Source organism: Hypomesus transpacificus, chromosome 26 (genome assembly GCF_021917145.1).
Source record: "Hypomesus transpacificus isolate Combined female chromosome 26, fHypTra1, whole genome shotgun sequence".
Lineage (NCBI taxonomy): Eukaryota > Metazoa > Chordata > Actinopteri > Osmeriformes > Osmeridae > Hypomesus > Hypomesus transpacificus.
In genome coordinates this window covers 2,507,507-2,534,488 of record NC_061085.1, presented here as the reverse complement: position 1 = coordinate 2,534,488, position 26,982 = coordinate 2,507,507, and the positions used below count along the sequence as shown (strand labels likewise).

At 40.0% G+C, this 26,982-nt stretch overlaps 1 protein-coding gene across 1 annotated transcript in view; it reads right to left on the bottom strand.

Moving 5' to 3' along the window:
- The window catches only part of trmt13 (tRNA methyltransferase 13 homolog), a 62,862-nt gene that overhangs the window by 20,229 nt on the left and 15,651 nt on the right, over positions 1 to 26,982 (bottom strand). The window contains exons 2-8 of the mRNA XM_047050009.1: positions 23,289 to 23,338; positions 11,234 to 11,300; positions 9,577 to 9,639; positions 6,359 to 6,428; positions 6,153 to 6,259; positions 5,884 to 6,051; positions 4,860 to 4,932 (exon numbers count right to left, since the gene is read on the bottom strand). Of these exons, the coding sequence (XP_046905965.1) occupies positions 4,860 to 4,932; positions 5,884 to 6,051; positions 6,153 to 6,259; positions 6,359 to 6,428; positions 9,577 to 9,639; positions 11,234 to 11,300; positions 23,289 to 23,338 (598 nt within the window). The remainder of the gene's footprint in view (positions 1 to 4,859; positions 4,933 to 5,883; positions 6,052 to 6,152; positions 6,260 to 6,358; positions 6,429 to 9,576; positions 9,640 to 11,233; positions 11,301 to 23,288; positions 23,339 to 26,982) is intronic.

The following is a 26,982-nucleotide window of genomic DNA, read 5'->3' as shown; positions in this document are numbered from 1 at the left end:
AAACTAACATTCCTCCACCCATCCTCCCCACTCCCAGTATAATTTACTTCTGCTCATCAGAATCAGATTCTGAAGTTTCAGATGTGCTTTCCTGAGCGTTTTTCTTCCAAGACAGGGCGAACAGCACCCACGAAGCGGAGGGGTGTAGCTTCGCTCTGAAGGGGCTTATTTTACTGATAATGACAACGGTGTTCTATATATTATCCCGCTTATTACACGGCTACTTGCCAAAAAAATTACTTAACACAGTGTTTCTTTTTACAATTTATATATGTCGCGCAATTATTACACCACTGTAGTATGTGTTGCCCGGACAACAAAGGCTAATGTCATGATGCTGATGCTTCAGTGAAATAGTAGACTAATGTTTTCGAAAGTAGATGTAACTACTTCCTTATATCAGCTTATATTGTTTTTCATATCACAAAGTAAAATGAGTAAATAGTTATCACCCTGGCCTATTTGCTTGTGGCGTTTCTGAAGCTCCCTTGCAGTCAAGCAGTTAGCCTAGCTATCTCCCAGAAGTTAACGAGCTGCTAAACTAATGTTCTGCTAGAGGTAGTCACGCAATATTTCGTGACGTTAGTGACGTCAGTAGTGTCAGTGACTGTGACTAGCAAGTTAGCCACCGTTAGCTTCACTTTTGCCACAAAAACTTAATTAAAACCCAAACCGTGCAACGGAACATAAATCCCAATAGAACCAACGCAATCGCGACCAAGACAAACCTTTTGACATCGACGTTGTCTATGTAGTCCAAATATTGACTGAGCCTTAGGGGCGTGAAAATAAACAATAATAATAAATAATATATATGTGAGATAACAATGGTTTGTGCTCGCCGAAAGGCAAGCACACCCAACTAGAGAGGGTACAAGAGAGGGTGCTTGCTTGCTTCAGTTGCAGGTGGGTCCGATTTACCTTCTAGTGATATTTCAAGCATTAAGCCTACTCGTATTGCATAATTCATTAAGAACACCCTTTGAAACAAGGAACCCCCTTTGAAACAAGCTACTGTAACGGTGCGTTCACACTGCAGCTGGCTGGGCAGAGCGGGGCGTCGTCTTCCAATTCATTTTCAATGAAACCAGGCGTTGACTCTCGCGTAGGGCATTGTGAGAAGGCGAGCGGGGTGTCGAAAGTTGGATTTTCTCAACTTTATGTAAATGAGGAGCGTGAAAACGCTGGCGTTGGCCAATCGGGTTGGTTTCTTGTAATGTAGCAACTGTTGGTAATGGTAAACATTTCTAGGTTTAACAATTTCAAGATGGAAGAGCAACTTATCGTATGTGTCGATTACAGAGACTTAAACAAAACAAAAATGATGCCTGGCGCAGGGTTGCTGAGGTTGTCGGCGTCATTGGTGTGTATTTTGTACTTTAATTCAGTTTCGTCGCATTATTTAACTTTCTTCTGTGCTAGCTGCATAGTCTAGTTAGCTCACCAGGCACACGATTGACATCCAACACTGAAATGCTGGCTGGCAGCCACTCGCTATCCATGCAGTGAATGTGTAGTGGCAAGTCATAATCTAGCGATTGATTTGCAGAGATTTCGAGTAATATAATGAAAGGGTACACATGTCAACGTTTATGTCTGATGTATCTTTTTTGTAGATAAGATCATGTCAGATCTAGAAAGCGTATTGGATTTTTGCTTAATGTGTGTAAAAGTTGTATTTTGTCTGCACATTTGCCATGACATTATACGAACTACAACAGTGATTTAAGAGAAAACTACAGCTCTGAATTAATCTGTCTGACACGCCCCCGAGCGTGGTGCACTGTGGGAAGGCCAGCGGTGCAGAGCGGTAAAAAACGCTGCAGTGTGAACGCACCGTAACAACGTTGTCACTGGCAGTATAGAGGGTTTTCACAGACGTCACGTTCTGGGCGGTAACCCGGATGCGCGGCCATTGTGGAGGCACGGTGTAAACAAACTGAACGGAGTTCATGGAGTATTGTGCGCTTTGGATACTTTAAGTGAATATAGCCATGTCTAAACAACAGAAAAGCTCATCAAATCGCGTCCAAGATGCAAAGGCATTGAGGGAAGGACTCGGACCACAAGAAAAGGCACAATATTTCGAGAAATTACGATTTATTGGCGGTGCAGATCCCTACAAGTTAGATCCCTCTTCTTGGATCTGTGACGACCCGGTGATTCTTCCTTCAGTTGCATATCCCGATATAGTCAACAACCTGGTTTTCTCGCCGAGCCCATACACAGCGGAAGGCCTTAAATCCTACAAAGGTTTGGAGGCCTATAACCAGATGGTGTGTGGATGGGTGAGGGAGACGCAGTAACAAGTTAATGCTATCAGCGACCGTTGTGTTGTGAAGGCCAAAGTAAGTAATGCAATAACGTCATTAACCAACTCAACCTTAACTGTATGATATCATTGCGATACTCAAGGTGTAGCCAATTGACTCAAACATGTTTTTTCCCTTGTAGATCTTGGTTGAGCATTGCCAACCACAAGTACCTCCTTTCCTTTGATAATCTCTGGTATTCCTGTCCCTGGTTTTTAATAACTTTTGGTAGTCGCTAATATTCCAAATGTTTTTCTCGATCTCTCCTATTGGTACAACCTGAAACACGGCAATAATTAACAATGTTCCTTGATGACGTTCGGTATATACTTCAGTGTCTGTGCTTTGTTGTGATGCGGAGTGCCTCCAATATGGCGACTTCCGGTCTGATGACGCGTCATGAAAACCCTCAGATGGAATTGCGATTCAAATAGTACCGTCTGCTAACTGAAAAAAAAGTCCCCCAAAACGTAAATAAGTTCAATATTAATTTAGGGGGACATGGCTAATTCAAAAGCAGTTTGCTAGAGGCAAGCTAGCTGCCGTTGCTATCCACACTCCACTGATTGTTTGAAAGCGCAGGAAATTAGAATGTTTCTTTTGTAAGGGATAATTAAGCAATAAGCCCCCAAGAGGCCGTGGTTTGCGCTGATTTTAGAACAGGTAAGGGGAGTTGTTAGGCACGACGCGAAGCGGAGTTTTTGCCAGTTTTGTTTCGCCATGAAGGGGCTTATTTCCCCAATAATGACCGGCGTTCTATACATTATCCCGCTTATTACACAGCTACTTGCCAACAAAACACAGCAACACAGTGTGTCTTTTTACAATGTATTTGTTACCATTCGTATTGTTGATCAGCAGAGAAATAGTTCGCCAAAGACGTTGAACTTCATAGACTTTGAACATTCTTTAGGCTTCAAATCAGCTGACGTCGCTAAGCAACAGAGTACGCTGGGGTTGAAAAGTTACCGGACTACTTGCGGAGTGCTACGAAAGATGTGAATCCGAGGCAAAAAGGCCACTTCCCTTGACAGCTGTCAAATATGCATAGCAACGGTCAAATATGAGAAAATTGTTCACCGCAGACTGTTCGGAAGCCCCATTCAAGTGAATGGCGTATTCTACAGTATTAAGAACAGCCGTGTAATAAGACATAATAAAGTTTAGCCATAGCTGTGGCATTGAAGACAGTACTGTAGCCTACTACTACACACTGCCAGTGGGCGAGCAGAGTCTGTGACTCAGAGGCTAATGTCAAAACAACATGCGGTCTCACACAAATTCCAAGTTTTAAACAAATAACAAAAATATGCTGACCCGCTGGCTGTCTTCACAATCGCCATATCTTTAAAACACTGCTGTCCATTTGGATGCAGAATTGACCCTGGTACGAAATTAAGAAAATACTCATCAGACGCAGATCGACAACACTGTTGTTGCTGCCGCAATCGTCAATGGAGGCTGACGGGGCTCTCACGTAGCAAACAAATCAACGTTTTTACAGCAACCTACATTAAAATCTCACCACCTGGCCGTCTTCACAATAGTCATATCGTCATAAAATTTCCCTCTCTGTTTTTTCGTGTAAAATTGAACTATAAAATTAGCTACGAAAATACTATTATGACGCTTTCTAGCATGGCTGCCGCCTAAAAAGAGTAGGCGGTCTCACGGGCGACCCGCACTCGCTCAGATTACAAAGACTTGACGACCTAAATCAAAAATCCGAGATTGCAGTTCCACTCGAAATCGCTTTCTCAACAAAGCCAAATGGTTGGGATTTTTTGGGGTAGTATTTTTCACTCGTAATCCAGGATCCAATTTGCATGCTAGAACGTCTATATCACGTTGTATCCATGCGTCCTTGCTAACGTGTGTTGACGTGGTGAAGTAGCTAACACAGATTACCCTTCGTCGACTAAAGGCACTTTGTAGCCACAAAAACTTTGTAAGCACACTCAATGCTAGTGATTTTCTATCTTTGCAAATAGCTTAATCCTCGCAAATCTTAACATTTTTTAAAATGGTGTCAAAAATCATACATATACACCAGATTATTCTAATAAAGTCTGGCTTACTTCCACAACCTTTCAATAAAAAAAATAATTTAAAAAAAGCAAATAAATTGCTCATCTCTGAAAATAGCATTAAATCCATGCTAATATTAATAACTTTTTCAAAATTGTGTGCGAAAAAAGAATCAACAGATTAATCGATTACTAAAATAATCTTTAGTTGCAGCCCTACCGATTAGTGTAGCAATTCCAGTTTCAATGCTTCCTTAATCAGTTTTCAGATGTGCCAATATAATTGCAAAAGGGTTTTCTAACGATAGATGTGCCTTTTAAAATGATAAACTTGGATTAGCAAACAATGTGCCATTGGAAGAGAGGACGCTTTAAACATGTCAACAAAACACAAAAAACATAACTGATGTGACGCAGGCCTTTGTGTCTTGAGTGGCTGTGCAGTTGTAACCATTGTAAAGCTTGTTGTATAAATACATGCATATGATTACAGGATAAAATATAAATAAGGATGACTTACTTAAATCCAGGTGTTGAATATCGACTTGTAGTCTTTGAAATTTTGCATCAGTACTTTGGTGTTTGCCGTCAACCTAAAAAGAATAGAACCATAATGTTTTTACTACAGTCATTTTGGCTGGTTAAAAAGGCTAGGATCTTAACTATTGTTCAGTCATAAAAACACCCATTGCAATTTTATCTACAGAAGTTTCTCATAAAATCTGTGGACAATTTGCGGCACATTTTAGTAGGCAGTTTGAGTCCTGGATTGTGTCTGTAGGAATGTGGGGAGTGGTTCAGACCAATCAGTGTCCTATGAAGTATTACTGGCTGCTTCGAGTGCAGTTGAAGTTAGCTTGTGATGAACGGTGAAAGATGGTTCATCCAATTACCTCAAGTATTTTTTTTAAAGCCTGGCCTTTTCAAAACAGTTTCCAAGGACGGCTTTTCAGGTGGACCAATGTAACAATCCATCTGGTGAATCTGGTGAAGGTATCTGTGCAGGCCAGTGAAGTTTTTCCTCACCAAACTTGACAAAACATTTCTGCATGTCGGATGGCTGAGCGGTGAGGGAGTCGGGCTAGTAATCAGAAGGTTGCCGGATCGATTCCCCGCCGTGCCAAATGACGTTGTGTCCTTGGGCAAGGCACTTCACCCTACTTGCCTCGGGGGGAATGTCCCTGTACTTACTGTAAGTCGCTCTGGATAAGAGCGTCTGCTAAATGACTAAATGTAAATGTATGGATCTCACTTTGTGCAGCAAGGGTATTTCCAAGCCAACTGAAAACTGCCTTTTTTCATGGTTTTGGGCTACAGCCCTTGGTTACACTGGTGGAGAGATTAAACTAAAACAACAAACTCTTCAAACTCTGTGGCAACAACTTGGGGAAGGCCCTTTTCTGTTTCATGCATTAAGCGAGGTCCATACTGAAATGTTTGCAGTGCAGTGAGTGCGGTCTGACTGTGGGCCATACGCCATCAGTCAAGCAGAGTAATCATAAACTCAAGTGATGTGCAATAAATTAGCTTAATACTTTACATGCCTTGAAACGAGAACTTGATCTCTCAACAAGTAGAAAATGAATATTGTCATTTGCTTTCAAGGCCACATGTATCCAGTGGGACAGTTTTCCTTTTCCAGCTCCGAACTCGACAAAACACTGATTGGGTCCAAGTAGGTTTAAGGCCTCCATGTTTCCTAAAAGGGATGCCTTTTAACAGCAAACATAATATATAAATCCGCTATATATATATTCAGTATAAAGGACAAAAATATTTGATAAATACTTTTATTAAAAAAAAAAATCACTACCTGTTGCTTGAGGTGTTTGCATGCAAAGTCACCATTATTTGGATCATTCAAAGCTTCAATGAGAGAAGGGTGAGACAGTATGCTATCCTGATGTTCCAATTTTAATCCTACAAAAAAGGTGTAAATTCTGGATTAAACAGAACCTTTTTTACATTTTCTTAAGTTATACATAATTTTTGTTACACACAAAGGATATTTCAGCTTACCTTTCACTGCACTCCTCAGTTTTTTCAAAAGCAAGTCCAACTCTGTTTTGCTGCGATCTGTTAAAGGCACCTAAACAAAGTTGCTCCAGTTTATGTGGTTACCCCAGTAGAGATTTGTTTTCCCATATCTTCATATCACTATTTGCAGTTTACAGCGACAATTCATGCATTTTATGCCGCATTCAAACTTTTGTACACTGCGCAGTGTAAAAAATAGGTTATAGGGTTGAAACTGTTTTTTTGTGCATTAGGGTTAGTATAGCATACTTTTTATTGTTATATAATTTAGGAAGTTTTAGTGTTAGGGTTAGTATAGTCGTTTATTTATTGCTACCTGTATATTTAGGAAGTTTCACTTATCTAAACTCAGCATTAGGGGTGGAACGGTACATGTATTCGTACCGAACCGTACGGTACGGGCGTCACGGTTCGGCTCGTGAAATTGCACGGAGAATACACTGTATAAAAATTAATAAAACTCGCGTGCAAATTAATTAATGTTATGCAGAACTACTGTAAGATATTTGTGTTCTTTAGGGACAATCTGTAGCCCCGCCTTAGCTCTGAAACTGATTGGCGCCGCCACCTGTGTAGCCGAGCTGTGCCTGAGTGAGTCAGAGATAGCTAGCAGCAGCAGCAGCACTAAAGACGTAGCCTATGCAACGATAGAGCTAAATATGAATGTTCGTAGTGTAAGTATAGCGAAAAATTGCCTAAACTTTTCTAGACTTTTAGCTGCGGTACTAATGCTGAGGGCTCGCTGATATTGCTGTCTTACTAGAACGTGCATTTAGTCTAGCAGACGCTTTTATCCAGAGCGTAGTATCTATGAGTTGTTGCTAACGTGTGCTGATGTTGTACACACCCAATAGATTTCAAATTTCCAGGCCTCTCTAGTTTCTACTCTGCCACGACTTTCTGTAGCTTCTCAGCTAGGTGAGTGCTTGTGTGTTGCTCATACATGGGCTGTGTCTGTAGAACTGACGCTTTCATTTCCCACTCAGTCAATAAAATGAGCAGTCACCGTGAGGTAGCTTTCGGTAGCACGAGAAGTCCAACCATCAGTCGTTAGTGAAACGGAGGGTGCAGCTGACAACTCGCGCTCCATCAACGTCCGTGTTTTGTTGTATATGTAAGGGACCAGGGCCGGCGTTGCTGCTACTGTATCCCTGCCTGTGTTTGCGCTGTTGCTCAGCTAGTAGCCTATCGTGTCGTGGTGTAGGAGGACTGATCGACAAGCGCATTATACATTTAGCTAAGACTTGCATGTACAGTAGTTAGTCTGGAGCCCTGCTTCTGCATTTTTGTTTTGCTTTTCCCCCCATTGTACCGAACTCGTAGCGAACCGTGATGTCTGAACCGCGGTACGAACCGAACCGTGACTTCAGTGTACCCTTCCACCCTAACCTTACAAGGTTAGACTCATATAGCAGCTGGCTATGTCACTTGACTTACTGAGGACAGTAACATTTTCCGCTAACGAGTCAACATGGGAGTTAGAGATGCTTTGCAATGGCGCAAAACAGAGATTTTTTTTTTGAGAAGTGTAAATAAACATTTTCGCTTCATTATGAAACTGTGGCAGGCTGGCACTGTATGTGTTTAATTATATACATACATACATATATATACACATGCAGTATGTATAAACTATACATATCAGGTATATTTATGCACCATATATTAAACTTTGTCTGAAAAACAGAAGACTAGCACAGTGTTTCCCACAGATTAGAAATCTAGTTGTGGCGGGGAGGGGGGTGGGGGTTGTCAGACCGGGGGGGGGGGGGGGGAGTCGTAATAATTCCTTCGTTAATAATTCGTTACACAGTTAATTTGTTAATAATTTGTTACATTAAATATTAATCCTAAATGATTCACACCTTCACAAAATTAACAACAACTAACATCATTTCTGCATTATGCATGTAGCCACGCTAGTGCTAAACAACTTTTTAACTGGTCGGCTCCAGGACGCCGGGTAAGTAGCTAGCTCCTGAGACTTCTCACCAATAGAACGAAGGGGAACCTTCGAGTAAGGTACCTAGCGAAAAGTAGCCTCAACTTTCCTCGACTTTTAGCTACGGCACTAATGCTGAAAGCTCGCTGATATAGCTGTCGGTCTTACTAGAACGGCGTATGTATGCATTGTTGCTAACGTGTGCTGACGTTGTGACTGTGTGCATATGTGAGAAAGACGCATGAGTAACAGAGAGACGGAGGCAGGGGAAAGGAAATGCAGCTGAACGAATACGCTGCGTGTTTTAACCTAAATAGCGATAAAAAAAATGTTTCACGAAACGCATTATGTGGCGGCCGGTGTTGATTCTGTGGCGCACCGCCACAAATAAGTCTATGTGTTGGAAACACTGTAGCATACGGGAGCCCGAAAATTACCAAACGCACACCTGGCAGCTATTTAACAGTAAACAGGAGTGAAATGTGACAGTGAATTATTTACACTGTCAAAATGACCCCTCTCAGCGCTTATAGTGTGAACAAGTCTACTTTGTCGAAAAATTGACTATTTAGGATCCTAAACATGTAATTCATTTACATGATTTCATACGTAATATGAAAAAAAGAAAGTGATTAATAAAATATAATTGCATCATAACGCAATCTGAAGATTGACAACATGCAGACTTTTTTACCAGCACGTGTCACATTTGAACTTCCCTTCAGTGATGACTTATTTTTGAATGATAAAGAAACTAAATTAATTATTCAAACATGTCAAACCACACGTGCATGTCACATTTTGCCTTTGGTGATTTACCATCAGTGAACATCATCTTATTTGCTGATAGGCCAATGGCAGTCAACAAGGGAAGTATCAGCCATGTATGTCCGATATATCGGTGCATCCCTATTTTCAATGCAATCCTGTACAAATGCGTTTGACAACATATTTTTCAAATGTTGTAAACTGCAACAAATACGAGCATAAAAGTCTCGTACAGTAGCCTATCTGTATTAGCACAAGCGATTAGTATGCCAACCCTATGGAGACATTTGTTAAAAATATAATGTAGTGAGAACATAGCATGAGTGTGCACCCCTAGGTGGAGATATTGCATTACTGAACAATACATACTTTACAAATGTCAAAATTCTAATGTACCTGAATTTGTGATATTCTTCTACACTCTTTGTTTAATTGAAGGAACTTTATTCTCTCAATCATCAATCATGTTGAAAATTGTGTTGTATCTTACCTCACACCTGGAACTGCCTTCATCACATGCTGGTCCTGCATTAATATCTTGCACATAATAAACCTGATTTGGTTGGAGAATACAAAATATAAACAGGAAATATGGGAGTGACATGTATGCACTAGTGCAGCCCCCATGGAAGGACACCATATTGGAGTGATCCATGTTGGTTATATTTATTTATTACAAGATACACGCATTGCTTAATGGACAATTATAAATGTATTTTTGTTCCAAACCATTCATCTAAACAACTTGCAACAAACACACTTGACCCTGCACGTACTTTGGTCCTGAGCAATACACCTGCCAAATTTCATCATCATACAATGCACGGTTATTAAGATAAATCAAGGCATAAACAGACAGACACACAATTAACTAGGGCTGCAACAACTAATCGATTAAATTCAATTGTTAAAAGCGTTGGCAACGAATTTCATTTTCGATTCGTTGTGTTGTGCGATTATTACGCCACTCAATAAGTCGCAGAGATGTTTGAGTATAAAAAAAAAAGGTTTGTTGAGTACGGAGCAGAGCGGAGGTAGAGGAAAGGCCATCGGAGAAACTTTGTTGAGTAACGTTTTTCTGAAACACGCGGCGGAGAAATCAGTACAACTAAGTCAGCCAAGGTGTGGGAGCATTTCACACTAAATACGTCGAAAAGGTGCGTTAATTGACCGAGGTGAAGTTAGTTTTATATTCGACATTCATCTCACATTCGGAAGACGCTACTTTGCAGCGTCGCGTTAGGGACCAAGTGAAAACTACCCATATCATTTTGAAAAATTTTGACTTTTATAATATTTTTATGAATATAAAACCTCAAACAGACACCAGAGTATCTTAACAATTTCTGGTATACTTCCACAGCCTTTACTTTTTCAATTAAGTTTCAAATAAAATGATAAAAAATCACTAATCTTTGAAAATAGCTTAATCCTTGCAAAAACTTTTTTCGAAATTGTGTCAAAGAATTTAACACGTACACCAGATTATTCTAATAAAGTCTGGCATACTTCCACAACCTTTCAATTTTCACCAATGTTTTAAACAAAACTCAAATAAATTGCTCATCTCTGAAAATAGCATTAAATCCTTGCTAATATTAATACCATTTTCAAAATTGTGTGACTGGTGGTGCACATTCTGAAGATTTTTTGCACTGTCAGTTTTGTTTTTGAATAGAATGGTTGAAAATTAATGCTTTTTAGTTTTTTTATTTGATTCATCGATTAATCGAAAAAAGAATCGACAGATTAATCGATTACTAACATAATCGTTAGTTGCAGCCCGACAATAAACCATTCGCAAAAACCCCACCCACCTTCGTTACTGTTGCTAGCCCGTCAAGCAAAAAACGAAAGTTAAAATTAAAAGACTAAAACATAGTCAAGATCCCCTTTTGTGATTAAATCGTTAGTATTGTTTCAGTATCGAGTACAGTGATGCTTTACTTGGTATCTCCATTGCTTACTGCAGCGATACATTTAGATTTTTATACTTATATTTCTACGTGAACTGCTCATCTAAACAACATTGCACACGGCACTGCAAGTCCATGATTTCTGAGCAAGACATCCGCAGACTTCGAGATAAATAAGAGACAGACAGAAACGAATCTTGCAATTACAGTTCTATATTTTAAATTACTCACAGGTCTGGGCTTCTCTCTTGAGTTGCACTTTTTCAGATGTTTTTCCAAAAGGTCTTCAAATACAGTACTGTATAAAAAATGTAAAAAAAACAACAACATTTGTTACCCACGCAGCTAATAATAGCATAAGAGAATCAGTTTCACCCATAGGTTTGACTTACAATATATATATATATATAAATCTATGCCTACAACATATATATATATATATATATATATTTAAGCTGACTGCAATATATATATATATATGTGACCACATATACATATATATATATATATATATATACATATGTATATATATATATATATATATATGTATATGTGGTCACATATATATATATATATTGCAGTCAGCTTAAATTCAATTGCATTTGTTTTATAACAATGAGTTTACTAAACTGCAAGAAAAGCAATACATTTCAAGGTTTTGATGCGGTGGGATTATATTGTTCCACACTTAACTGCCATCATAGTCAAATAGAAATAAGTAACACTAAACAGGAAACTGGAATCAAATGTTATCATATATTGAATCGAAATGTAATTAAAAATCGAATCATGACCCCAAGAATCAATTTGAATCTAATCACGTGGTACCAAAAGATTCCCACCCCTACTAAGTAGTTCCAGTAAAACTGTCTGTTCCCCGTTTTCTAAATTAGTGAGCAGGTTACATAGTATGAGCCGATTACCCCATGAGCCCCCCTGAAAGCCTCAAAAGCAAAATTTGGAGGGGGTCTCAATTCTTTTCAACATAAATTAATATTGTCACTAATTGTCACTCAAATGTTTTTAATCTCACCATGTCCAGTATTCAGAATTCAAAACATTTATTTACAATTTTTTGGGCCAAGTGGAGCCAGCCAGTCCTGTGTACGTATAGTTAGCCATGTGCGCCAAACCGGAACGTTGAGAAGTCAAGGGCTAGCAAGCGAAAGCAGAGTGTATCATTCACACACTTTGGGTTCACATCCAAAAAGTTGGCACTCAGAGATGAATACGAGGCACCGAATGACAATGCTGTAGCAGCTAGCACAGTGGGCCCACTCACTACCAGAACGGAGGATCCTCTCCCACACAGTGATTCCCCAGAAGACGCAGCAGGTGCTGAGGTAACGTTAGCTGCTACTGCTGCTAGTTGCCAGCTGTTGGTCAACGAAGCAGGTGGGCGCCAACGATTCGTTGGTGAAATAATCATTATATACCTGTATGTGTAGCTAACTATAACACATATGCGACACTGGTAAGATTTTTTTTGACCGCTGTTTAGGAAGCCAAACCAAACGGCTACAGTGCATTCTTGGCACTCCCCTTATCAAAAGTCCCAGATTGTTTTCCCAATTTAAAAACAAATCTAATTAATGACCTGAAATTCAATGCCACAGCTTAAACTTTGTCAATCTCTTCACAAAGGTCTCCTCTACAGGGCTGTGAAAACGGCCAACATCTTCCAGTTGGGAATTTTGTTTTGAGATATTTGAGCTTATGTCCAACAAATGCCCCTATTTTAGAGCTACATTCTGAGCATTACAAAATGCCCTTGGCTCTATTTAGCTAGTTAGCTTGCCACGGGCATCTCTCTCTCGTCTGCAGCACAAAAGGAAATATGGACAGATGAGGGAAAATTGTGCCACGTTTTTGCTTCTTTCATCCGATCGACCTCATAATCCGTTTCCAAATAGTTGAAACGTAGGCCTCCATCTACAAATGTGTGGTCAAATATAGGCCTACATAAAAAAAGAAAATTACTGCGCATTCAAACAATCCCTTCAGTGAAAGTTGGCTAACAAACAGCAGTGACTGACCTACAGTGACAGGTGGGGGAAGGTACAGGACACACTATGTGGTATCTTCCAACTTTTGTTTTGACAACCAAGTCATTTGGAGCAGATAAACCTAAAAAAAAAATGCAGGACTACAGTCGGCCCAAGGATCAATGGTCCTCATTCAAAAAATTCATTCAAAAAATTCTTAAGTTTCTTCTAAAATGTTTCTTACGGGCTTCGGAAAAACAACGCAAGAAAAAGACATCCACCAAATTCATGAACACTTGAAAATGTGTTCCTACGCAGCAGAAGTTTTCTGAGCTGTGCTCCCCAGGATGAGTTTTCTTAAGTTGAAAGCGCGTTCTCGTGCTTCTGAATTTGCGTACATACACGCCCCGAAAGCTCCTTATAAGGGCACGCAACAGCAGTGACGTGTGCAGTGACGTGTGCAGTCAGAATCGACACAATTCACATTTACATTTAGTCATTTAGCAGACGCTCTTATCCAGAGCGACTTACAGTAAGTACAGGGACATTCCCCCCGAGGCAAGTAGGGTGAAGTGCCTTGCCCAAGGACACAACATCATGTGGCACGGCGGGGAATCGATCTGGCAACCTTCTGATTACTCCCTCACCGCTCAGCCATCTGACTCCCGATTACTCCCGATAATTAGGAAAGCAACAGGAACGCAAGTTATGTCCAAGCAAAAAGCAACCGGTGCACAGGTGCATCGGTGCAACATCATACCAGTAAGATGAGCAGTGGAATTGTTCTCCACTGGATCTAACAGTGTGCACCTAAGCAAGGTTAATTATTATAATTATTTCAATCCAAGGATGTCTTATGGCAAGCCGTTTTATCATTCAACCAATGAATTCTTGATATCCAAAATTTGAATTCTTAATATAAAAATTACAATTCTAAGCTTTTTTACTAAGTATGACAAGCCGTTTTATAATTTAACCAATTAATTGTTGATATCAAGAATTTGAATTGTTGATATCCAGAATTGAATTCTTGATATCCAGAATTGAATTCTTGATATCCAAAATTCGAATTCTTGATATCCAAAATGCAATTCTGGATATTAAGAATTAATTGGTTAAATGATAAAACGGCTTGCCATAGTCTGTATAGTTGAACGCAATCACCAACGATTTCTCATAACTTCATTAACACTTCAAACACAGAGAGTTTTCTTAAATGCGATTCCTTTGATTCTCTTGGTTTTTTAAGGAATCGCATTTGAGACAACTCTGGCCGATTTACGACTGTTATTTCGAGTTCGGAAAGTCTTCTGAAGTTCAGAACAAATCCCAGATGAGAAAACGTTCATTAATGCCAAATATTTTCCTAAATCCAATTCAGAAGAAATTCCTTCTTAAATTCTTCTTAACTGCGTTCGAGAATAAGGCGTGTGTTTATAGCGAGAGGGAGTAGCCTATTCAGGGCTCTAGAGTGCGACCAATTTGGTCTCATATACGACCAAAATTTGTACAGGTGCGACAAAAAGTCTCCCTAGGTCGCACCGGTGCACCTAACCCCCTCGCATCCGCTGCCTCTTCACGAACGAAGCATTTGTTCTCCTTTGACGGAACTCACACTCGTGGTTGGATCATATGGTAGTATAAACCAATCAGACAGAGATGAGGCGGGTCTTTGCCTCTGATTGGCTGTGGTCCAGATATTCTTGTATGCCTACAATGCTCCGTGCTGTGTGATTGAAATTACGACCTGAGCACCAGAGAATCATTTATGCCAGACCGCGGGCCACAACCGGCCCACGGGCTGTCCCAATCCAGCCTGCGTGAGGTAAATCAAAAATAATTTAACGTGTTGAGTGGTAGTAAATATGTAGTCCTGAAAGACTACAGTGATCAGGCAATTTACATATGTGCGCTTGCGCAACCTCACCAACAGGAGAGTTAGCTTTTGGTTTGGCCTCAAATGAAAAACGGAAGGTTGATACAGAAAGTACATTTTAGTTTTTTTACAAGACATGGACTTCTAAGTATCTGTTTACTGAGGTGAAAGTTCTTAGTTTGTGGAGAAGAGGTCGCTGTGTTGAAGGATTACAATTTGAATCGGCTCCAAGGGACTAAAGAAAAAAGTTACGCGGACATAATAAGAACTTGACTGATTCAGTGGGCGCAGGCCGCTGATGGTTTGCTCGTTAAACTGCAGACCCTGATCATCACCTGTCAGCTGTCCTTTGTATATACACCTCAGACATTCAGCCAGATATCGATGAACTTGTTCAAGCCCACTGGATTTCTCTCACAGAACAAAATGAACTGAAAAAGTATTGCTTTTGTATAAAGTTGATCAATTGCAATTAATCAATCATTAACATACTGCCAAACAACTTTTCAGTGTTTGTGAAGATTAACTAGTTACAAATAAAATGATACACTGATTTAATTATTGTTTTTACTGTTTATTACTTCTAGTCTTTTCCTACACTGACATTTTACATAAATATTTACAGAATATCCTTATTATTCTGATAACCAGTACCAGCTAATCAAAATATATACTATACTGCTTTTTACAATGTGAGAAAATGAATATTGAGCAGAACTAAGTTCAAGTTATCGTTGATACGGCCCTCCAACACATTTCAGGTTTCATATGTGGCCCCTTGTAAAAATGAATTGCCCACCCCTGAGTTACGGAGCTGGGCCATGGAGCTAGCCCATGGAGCTAGGATTGTGATGCTAGGGAGAGTGTGGCAAGCTGGTTTAGCCAAGACCAAAGGGCAAGAAGGCCAAATTACAGGTGTTGGCCATCTGAAGGGCATGCGACAGCAAGAGGGGACCCGCTATAAGACTTTGAGCCATGAAATGTTAGGTCTCAGTTCAGGGAAGCACTTTTAAACAATAGCATTTCTATTTTGAAATGTTTTATTTTGATTAAAATGTTTTAGTTTGGCAGCTCAGTGAAGCTCATTGATATTTTGAAAAAATAATATTTTAACTTTTACACACAGTAAAATTGTGCTTCAAATAAAAAAAAAAGTTATTCTTGTTTAAGATCTTTTACATAATATATATATATATATGAATGTATATGGAGTGTGATAAAAAGGTGACCTTAAAATTGTGGCAACGCAAGGAAAAATTTGGGTGCACCTACATTTTGTGCTGGTGCACGTAAACAAAAAAGTTAGCCGCAACAGTGCAACCAAGGCAAAAAGTTAGTCTGGAGCCCTGCTATTAGAGAAGCTGACAAAGTTCAATGCGCTTTTCCCTACTTACAACGTTAATAGCTGGTCACATGAGCCCCGAGTCTTCAGAAAATAATCGCTTTGAGTAAACTTGTTATAGTAGCCAGTTTCCAAAAATAAATTTAAAGTGTATTTACGTTTTTGGGGGCAAATGTTCAGATTGCAGATGGTAGTGTTTGAATGGCGATTTTGATACTGACACATTGTTTGCCTGTTTCAGAGGGGGTTCTAATAAATGAATACAATAGAGCAGTGGTTCTCAAACCTTTTACACCCTATACTGCCTCAGAAAATATTTGACTCTCCAGGTACCACCATTATGACCGACATTAAAATACAGTAGCGTAAGCCTACCCTATTGAGCTACACACAGTTCACGCAGAAGTTAATCATTTTAGCTACCTCAGCTTACCATATTGTCATCAATGTTCAGCTTGTAATGATTGTGGATGTTCACACGCCAATGCCCGGAAGGTTTGGAGGTGATATAGTAAAAAAAATATAAATAAAAAATGTACCCTTTCTAGTTGGTAATTACATCTGATCAACTAAGATACACCAAGAGACAAATGGTCTGTTTCAACGAATAACTGAATTAAATGACTTTTACCCTTGTATAAGTGGTTGTATTGGCAAGATGTATAATGATTGAACTTTATTTACAGTGCTCTTCTGTTGCTCCCCATACTGCCATGCAGGGCCTGACATTTACATTTTTGTACATTTTTTTGCTTTTCTCAACATCTAAAATAACTTGTGAAATAGTTTTTACATTAAGAAAAACAAGCGGAGCTGGTTCATGCAGGGGGACGCGAGACATAGCGCCTCATTAGCAGCGCGTCACTGGCAGCGCGTCATATCACGCAGTAGGGGCACACCTTCTTAGCAGGGCGGGCTATTTAATCAGGATATCGCTGCACTCTGCTTTGCTAGTGCGACACAGGGTGCTTCTGTTTAATCTGCTGCCTCCGCCTCCCCGGCCTCCACCCTTGGTTCTGTGTTTCCTGTTGTAGGGGGAATGCGTCGCTGCTATGGAGGTCTGCTCGGAGGTCGAGACGGTGTCTCCGTTGGGTGCGGCAGGGAGCCGATGCCAGCAGAACCATAATGCCAAATCAAATGTTACAATGATGTGTTGTACCGTGTGAATAAAGTATCAAGTTAATACTACACTGACTCCTCCTGAACCATCTGAAATGTCACTGGAGATTTTCAAGATGGCCACCAAAATAGCATTGATAATTAAATTTTGGGCCCTATTTTAACAATCTGAAACGTAAGTATCAAAAAGTGAAACGCAAGTGACTTTGTGGGCGGGACTCCGGCATTGTTGCTATTATACCGGCGGGATAAATAACTCTGCGCCTGGCGCGAATCTAAAATGGGTTGGTCTGAAGTAGCTACATTACTCATAGGTGTGGTTTGGACGTAACGTGCAAAAAAACAATCAGAGCAACATCTCACATTTCCTTTAAGAGCAGGCACGCTTGTTCTCTTGCGGATTGCTATTATAACGGAATTTGCCACAATTGTTAAAAATCAAGTTCACATACAGAGACTCATGAAACTCTTTTTAATCATTGACATGGAAGAAATGTAACGTAGCTTTCAGGAAAAGGAGTCTGGCCTCGCCAGTAGTGCGCATGGGCCAAGCATGCACCCCCTTAAAATAGCATCTGAATAACGCACCATTGACTTTAGACTAACTTTTTCCTGGTCTGTGGCGGAATTGTTTTTTGCAAATTGCTAAATAACACCAAGGAACGTTTGTGCTGGAACACGCCCCCTCTTTTCGCTGAACTGCCCTGGGAGCGCAAGTTCCTTCCCTAATTTACCAACATGCGTCTGTGAAGGGAAAAGTCTGCTTTCCGTTGAGTGCAAAATAGGAATGATACTTGCGTCAGTGTACAAAGTCAATTGCGCTGGGTACAAGAAAAGGACCCCTTATCTTTTTTTAGATGGAGTTGTTGTCAAATTACTATTATAAAAGTTCAGAATGGTCACAATCATCTTTAGCTGTGATTACTCTCACACAGTTACAAATGATTTTGAGTAATAAACACAAAAAAATAATTTTTTTAAATATTTGTCTTTTTTGGGAAACCGGCATTTCGGATATGACGCGTCTGGACCAGTCTTCTGCAAATTACATAAAACGCCTACATGAATAGTGATTTTCAACATTAAACTATTGATTAAGCACTGAAATTAAAAACATCGAGTTACAAATAAACTGTGTGAAATACCCCCAAAACACAGTCAATGACCCCTTTAAGACATCTTTGATCGAAGCTGTCAACTCTACCTCAGCTTGATCCGACAGGTAGCGCGAGCAAATTACAGAGCGCCGCCTTAAATGCCTTAACCAATCGAGTCCCTCGAGCACTTTCGAGTTGCCTCTCTAGTAGGAAGTAAATATTACAAACATGGAGCGGGGATCGAGGTTATGGCAAAGACAGTTACGGCAAGACAATTAGGCTACTCGAAATTTCAGTATCACTGGAGAAGATGTCGATCGTTGAAGATGTTTAGGCTATATCATGTTAGACATGATTCCGACTATAATCATGACTGGAATGTAGCTTTGCCGTTTCATTTGAGAACATTTCCATTGTGTTGTGAACAGTGTATTGTGAAGATTTACATTGTGTAGCGTCCGTAATGTCACGTCCATAACACATCATTAAAGTTTTTAAAAGTAACAAAGGGGCAAGATTTTTTTATTAAACTAACCATTGGTATAAATAAGCTTTGCACAGAAACTTTGGATGTTGTAACATCGGCACTGTTTGATAGGCATAAACGTATTCTACAAAACGTTACGGACGTGACTTGGCCATGGAACTCACTGACTCATAAACAATAGGCTTAATGCATTAAAGGAGTTGTGCTTTTAACTCAAGCTGAGCATACACAATGCTCTATCATTCCCTTGTCAATCAGGAAAATGCTAAATGGTAACAATTTATTGAAAACTGGAGTCCATTTACCCCGTTCTTGAAGTGGTACAAAACGGCATGAGTGCACAACTTGTATATTATGTAAAAGAGTGCAATTGTCTATACATTTAGATCAGAGTGGTTACATGCAACAAAATATAGACCTAAGTGAACATTTTAACAACAGTTATATTTGTGTGGGCACAATTTTTTTTTCTATGGTAAGGGTGACCTTTGCATGGAATTGCCCATGAACTAAACAGAATTAATTTTTTTGTCCAGTTTAATATTTATAAACAACACAATTATTTTAGTATCTTTATTTTCGGTTTCACTTTCATCACCAGTTTTTCTCTTTTTTTTGTCTTCCCCGGGCAGGGATGGATTAACCAACGGGCCTAACGGGCCCATGAGCTCAGGGGGCCCCTAACCCAGAGCCTCTGTGCATCGTCGCTGTTATTAACTTGTTATGTAGTGTATTGATAAGATGATATGCACCGTAGCCGGTATATGCTAGGCTTAAGTCATTAATGTCTTTAACAGGGCCTACTTAACAAGTCCTACTGATGAAACTAAAAAATTGCCTCAACATTCACTTTGAAGATGTCACAAGAAAGAAACCATCATGATACCTTTCAAGTGAGTGTTTATCCCCTCAGTTTACCTATAGGACTTTAGAGGGGCTCCATGCATTATGGGCCCTTCAACTTTGTAGGGAGAAATCCAAAAAGCAAGTGCAAAACAATAGCATTAGAGCCCTGTCTAAGCACCCCCAACACACACACACTTGAAGATATAATATTGTAAAGCCTAGGATTGTCAATTTTCAAGAAAGAGAGAGGGTTGTTTGGGCTACAAATGTACACTGTAGTCTAGGGTTACAACTATCAAAGATTTTTGGAATATAAACATTGTTGATTAATCGAGTACTTTTGCGTTTTTAAACAACAATATACATTTTATTCCTGACAAAAAATATATATATATATATATATATATATAAACGGGGGGGGGGGGGGGGCTGAGACATCCAGGCCCAGGGGCCCGTGGCTTCTTAATCCGTCCATGCCTCCGGTTTTTCCTACCCCGTTATGTAGCCTACCGCCACATCCTTGCCTTGCACTGAGCAGGGTCCTCAAGTTTGATCAAAAGCCCCACGAGATGAGCTTTCGCATGCGTTCGCTATTTTGCTTAGCAACGAACGTACAGTGTAGGGGTGTCACGAGAACCGATACTTACGGTACCTTCCGATGCTAAAATAACAAAACACCGACGATGCCCATTTTTTTGAAGCACCGTAAGCACCGTAAGCACCGTAAGTACCGTAAGCACCGTAAGTACCGTGAGCGCCGATGCCAGATGTTAGCATCGGTGCTGCGCCTTCAGGAGTTTTCCAGTCGACGTTTACATTAAGAAAAACAAGATAACAACTGCTGCTTTAGCGATCGCCCCGCTTCGACTTGTTGACAAGAAAGGCAAAAAAAGTAGTTTGCGTTTGAGGCAGATGACCCTGGCGTTATAATTAATCCGCAGAAGCCATTATGCAAAAAATGCTACCGCAGTCTTCAGACCAAGGGGGAATACTTCCAATTTAGCTAAGCACCTGAAAGATCGTCATCTGGATTTGTTTAAAGGGGCAATTGACTGCAAAACCGATTTTACCTTGTCATTGTTGAAAAACGACAGTTCGGAGGGTAAACTGAACATACCGTGAATATCAAAGTCCATTGACACCTCTTTCCTATTCAAATCTCAAAAACAAAAAATTTGGCTGTAAAACGCTAGCTTTTCAACAAAGGGTGATCGCCCTCTTATTGGCTCTGGTCTGTATCTTTGTCACGCCCCAGAATTTACATCCAGACCAGCCCGAGGTAGCGTCTATCTCCGATACTAGTTTAGCTGCGCGCTGCTCTGTGTAGGCTACTTATAAGGAATTACAAAGAAGAACGGTTTGAATTATAACAAGGATATTGAAAATGGACCACGGCCGTAAATGCCGTGTTCCAGGCTGTAGAGGGAAGGCTAACACTCACAGTCTTCCCAAGGAGCCAAACATTCAACAGGCATGGCTGCTGTTGTCTATGAGAAGATCCCGGCAAAGTTCGACACTCAATCATTCATTTGCTCTGAACATTTCACCCAAGACAGTTTTGACAACCTTGGACAATTTCAAGCAGGATATGCTAGGAAGCTGAACCTGGAAAGAGGTGCTGTTCCAACCGTATGCTCATTGCAACCGCAAGCTATAAGGACAGTATGATGTTGTGCTAACAGTTATTAGCAATGCTAACGTTTCCTGTATATAGCATACCAGGTAGAATGCTAAATACGTTTCTACACACATCTCTAGCTAGACTAGCTGTAGTCGGCATTAGAAGGGAAGCTTCCGAAAAATAGCCAGAAAACGAACTGCAGTCTGGCTTATTGCTAACGCCTGTCTAGATAATCTATTTGAAAGAACTGGAGAAAGGCAGGTTTTAGATACAGGATACGTTAGCATTGCTAGTAACTGTTACTAGTAACACCTAGACTGTAGGCATGATGTAAACAAGTTTAGCTTGCTAGTTAACGCAAGAGCATAGGTAGAATGTGTGATCATTTAGCCTAGTTTATTGGCAATGGGGCTAACGTTGATTCATGTTCCTGACTGTGTTTCATTCAAATAAATAACCTGTGTAATGAAAATCTACAATTCACGATGCATGTTTGTCCAGATCTTTGTCATGTTATTTTACAGCAAGATATCTAGAGCTAGCCTAGCTAGCTAACTGAAGCCGAGTAGAATCACGATATGGTTTGGTTGCTAAGCTGTAGCCTAACGTTCTACCCATCTAAGTCAATCCAGTTTGCTTCAACAACAGAAGTGGAAACAAGTAATGTTATCATTTCAAATGATATATAGTCAATCTGTTGAAAACAGTGTTGTGTAGACACAATAGATTTATTTGCTCGTTTTTATTTCAAGTCTCCAACTTCGGTGTTTCAGCTAGTGCTGCTGTTGGCCGTGTTGCGTTTTTGCTCCCAGCTTCACTCGTTGATAAGCAACCAATCAGCACGCAGCTTATCTAAATATTAATGAGCATACCATAAAAGGAAAAAAGCTAGTGTTTTTTCCCGGGAACATTTCAGAGGATCTGTAAGAGGGCATAGAACAGCACCCGGGCCATTTTCAACCCAACCAATGTTACATACCCTATTCGGAGACCTTAAGGAACAGTGTGAAATACCCAAAAAACCCAGTCAATTGCCCCTTTAAAGAATTCAAGGCAAGTTCTGATTCAGTTCCAGAAGAGGCGCAGCACCGATGCTAACATCTGGCATCATACAAAATAAATCAATGTTCGTTGAAGTCGCGGCGAAATTCTGAATACATCCAAAGAATGCTCTTTTTCTGTTTGTTTAATCTGTCATACTAAAATACACGTTACATGATGTTTGAGATGGTGGGCACGTGTGTTACAATGGCTTATGTACATAGTTTAGGTTAGCTGTAGTTTTAACGTTAGCCCATAGCTTAGAAGGTAAACTCATGTCATGTTCATCTTGTTAGCTGAATGGCTTAATTGCAATTTTTTATGTTGTGCTATGCTCTATTGCACATGTTTTGTATGTCTTTGTAGGACATTTTGCTATTTTTCAAATATTTTAAAGAAGTTCATGGTTCAAGTAGCCTACATGGAATCTTAGACAATCCTCTTTTTTTACCATGGTATCGAAATTGGCATCGAGAATCGTGTTATTAAATGGTATTGGCACCGACTACTGATTTTTTGGTATCGTGACACCCCTAGTACAGTGGCCGAGACTGTTTAACACAGGGGGAAACGATACGTACTGGTTGAAATGCGTGCATCTCACGGTCAATGCGTGAGGCTTGAGAACCCTGCAATGAGTTTATTATTTTGTTTTGAGAAGACTACAATAAAAAAATCTTATAGCGAGATAGAATTCCACTTGCCAAAGTGGCTAGTAAGAGTGACTACTTTACCCACCACAGCAGAATTCTACCTGCATTTGGCGGGTGTGTGGGTGCCAATGTCATGCCTTGCTTACGGCTGCATGCCGTAATATTATCCAGATTGACAATATTGAAGTGATCATTTTATGTTATTTCTTATGTACTTACTGTTTTGGATCAAGAGGACATGATATTCTTCTTTTCTTGCTTTCCTTTTCCTAGAAAAAAAAGGTTGAAGTTGTCAAGTTTGAATAAAGATCTAGCCTGACATTGTCATACTCATAATTCTAGTCAGAATATGAGTCTGAAACCGCTTCGTTGGGCTGTTAGTATGGGGCATGTTTCAACTGAACCCGGAATTCAGGTTAAATTGGATAGACATACAACCAATCAGAGCAACGTAATATGTTGTTTGTTGAAAACCCAAGCGCTCTTTGGTGACGTGGTTGATTACGTTACTGTTGATCATCTGTCCATCATCGTATAAAGCCCGCCCCGCCAAGTTAATTGGTCCGAAAAACATCCAAAAACGTTTTCAGGTAGAGGTCCTGGGTAAGATTTGTATGCACTTCATTTAGCAGAGAATATCAAAACTTTTATAGACTAATATGACCCCATTGAACAACGTGGGATGTGTGCCAAAATCTCTACCCGGGACGAAAGTCCTGAAAATGACCACAACAGGTGACACTATTATCACACTACAGACGAATGGGACTTTTCTTTATTTAGAGATATCCTCATACATTTATAAATGTGGTAAATGTGTAATAAATGTAATCTGGTATCAATAACAGATTAATCTTCATACTAAGATAAATATTATTTGTATTACAATATAATATGCAAATTGGGCAATATCTAGTAGTGTCTACGGTAACCAGTTGTTTCAGAAGAAGCCAAAATGAGATGTTGCCTGAAGGCCAAGGTAGTTACAGTTTTTCACAATTGTTAACACACAAAAAAGCAAAAATTTTGCACAATTTTCACAACCTTCACTTCATGCACCAATTGCTCGACCCCATTTGGCACTACTTCACTGATGTCAATTACACATCACCTTATTGTCAAAACACTACACACAATGTTCAGTTGCTGCACACACTTCTCAAGTAAAGTCTCAAAGCATAAACCTATAACACACAAATAATCTGGTGCTGAATTTAAGTTGAATATTTCCACTGCTTTTTCTGCAAAAATGCTTTCCTTGCTGTCAAAAATGGGCAATGCAATGGACTTTGCTACCTACATGCATTCCATCATTGCAACTACTTGTTACTACTAATTACGTATGTCATTGATTCATGTTATGCATGTTTTTCCTGCATAGAGAAAATTTTGGCGCGCCAAAGCCATTTTACCGAGCGCCAATGACAAATCCCGAGCGCCAATGACAAACCCTGAGCGCCAAAGGCATAAAACACGTGCAATGCATGTCAGCGAATATGTTCTCAATAGTATGTTTCAAGTAGGCTACAGCCGAACCCTCGTTCTGTTTTGATCAATAGTAATCGAGTTGAAAAGCGTGTCTTCTTGTCTGATCAATACGCAACTGTGAGGTAAACGAATGGATCCGGAATCGTTCCGCTGCGAGGGCCAGCCCGACGTGCACGAATACACCTGTACAAATGCAAATTAAATTTCCACTCAAAATGCTGACCAAAGTTTGATTTACGATTTCTAACGCAGCCACCTGGAATGATAATATATAGTGCAGTGTTTCCTCTATGGCTAAATTTCCACCGCCACGGTATCAGAAATCAGGCTGTAGGCTTACAAGATTTTAGGCCCTCCATCAGCAGTGGTTGTTAGAGTGCATGTCGGAGAACTGCACAGTAGGGCTGGGCGATAAATCGATACCAATAATTATCAAAGTAATGACTTCCCTCAATAAAGATATCGTAACATTAGCACCCGACTACATCAAGTCTCTCCTGCAACCTTACACCCCCACCCGTCACCTACGGTCTTCCTCAGACAACCGCCTGGTGGTCCCACCGCTCAAGACTGCCAGGTCCCAACACAAGCTCTTCTCCTGCATGACCCCCCAATGGTGGAACCAGCTCCCCACCTCCATCAGGGCCACTGACTGTCTCCCCACCTTCAAGAAAAGGCTCAAGACGCACTTGTTCCGGGAGTACAACGGCACTTAGGAATGGTTGGCTGGACTAGGGGTGCACCGATCCGATACTAAGATCGGATATCGGCCCCGATATTGACAAAATAGCTGGATCGGGGATCGTAAAATGTAGCCGATCCACTGGCCGATCCATGCAACCTTTAGATGCGTGAGTTCTAAAATCGGAAATATTCCGTTGGAATTTTCGAAATCGCATGTGCAACGTTACGCTGTGAGACACGCATTTGAACAATCACATATGTGCAACGCTACTCGTTCTACACTGTATATTTTACAATAGAAGAGTCGTTGAGCTGTAGGAAATTGGCGTGCTCCTAGCATTGTGCTTTTGGATGTGCTTGATTAAATTGGTATTATTGTACAATCACATATGTGCAACACTACTCGTTCTACACTGTAGATTCTACAATAGTAGAGTCGTTGAGCTGTAGGAAATTGGCGTGCTCCTAGCATTGTGCTTTTGGATGTGCTTGATTAAATTGGTATTATTGTACTTGTACTACTACCACCACCCCTCAAAACATTTACTTTACAGACATTGCAAACAGCTGAAGAACTAGTTGGCGTTGCAAGCGTGAAATATCTCCACACAGCCAACTCTTTGGCTCACTCCATGTTGCTTTTAAGTTTCTGTCCACTGGTTGGACATGAGCTGTACACTGCATGGTGCAATGCTTTAAGCTAAAAACTTCCATGGTTTATGGTGTGAAATTAGTGCCAGGAGAGCGAGCTCTGTAAAAACGATTTGTAACTTGCAAAAAAGATTTGTTTCTCTGTAGATAATGATTTGTGTACTTGCAAAAAAAAGTTTTGAGTCTCCGTAGAAGAAAAAGATTTGTGTACTTGTAAAAAAAGTTTTGTGTCTCCGTAGAAGAAAAAGATTTGTGCACTTGTAAAAAAAAGTTTTGTGTCTCCATAGAAGAAAAAGATTTGTGTAGTTATAAAAAACAGTTTTGTGTATCCGTAGAAGAAGGCGGGAACACAGCTCCCAAAACCATCTAAGCCAATCAAATATAGCAATTTTTGTGTCTAATATCATTGGACATTTTTGTCTGTCACACATGTTTGTGTGACAGAACGTCAGCGAAAACAGAACAAAACTAGAATGCTGATGATTTCAATGGCGAGTCATTTGGTAACGTTTAGTAGTTCAAAATATCCATGGGCATGTATCTTTAATGCAACATTTAAAGATTATTCAGTTAACACACTCTTAATACACACACTTAATACACACTCTTAATAGTATAAACTAATGGATAAGGGTCGTAGTAAGTTGAATAGTTTTTTAATGAAAATATGTATAGGGATATTTAATTAGACAACCAGACCATGTGTCAGTCCCTGAAGATGCCTGGAAACTATGACAATTATGCCATGTTCAGCTTGTCACTAGAGTCCTGCATAACAACTTGGACACAGGTTTTGGTCTCGTCTAAGGCCAGGAATACACCAGGCTTGTTCAATTTGCGTTATATATTGTCTAGACAAATGTACCATTTCATTGAACGTTTTGTTATTGTATAAGGTTTTATTCACAAATTCAGCAGAATTGTGTGTCCAATGAACAATTTTAGACCTAACAACTGGGTCAACCTTAAATACCTTTCACGTTATGTACATTATATTGTCCTCCACAAGCACATGTTACCTTTCAGAAAATCCTCCGTTGCTATGAGGAATTAAATGCTGCGCTACAGCTACTGAGCAGGTACACATTTG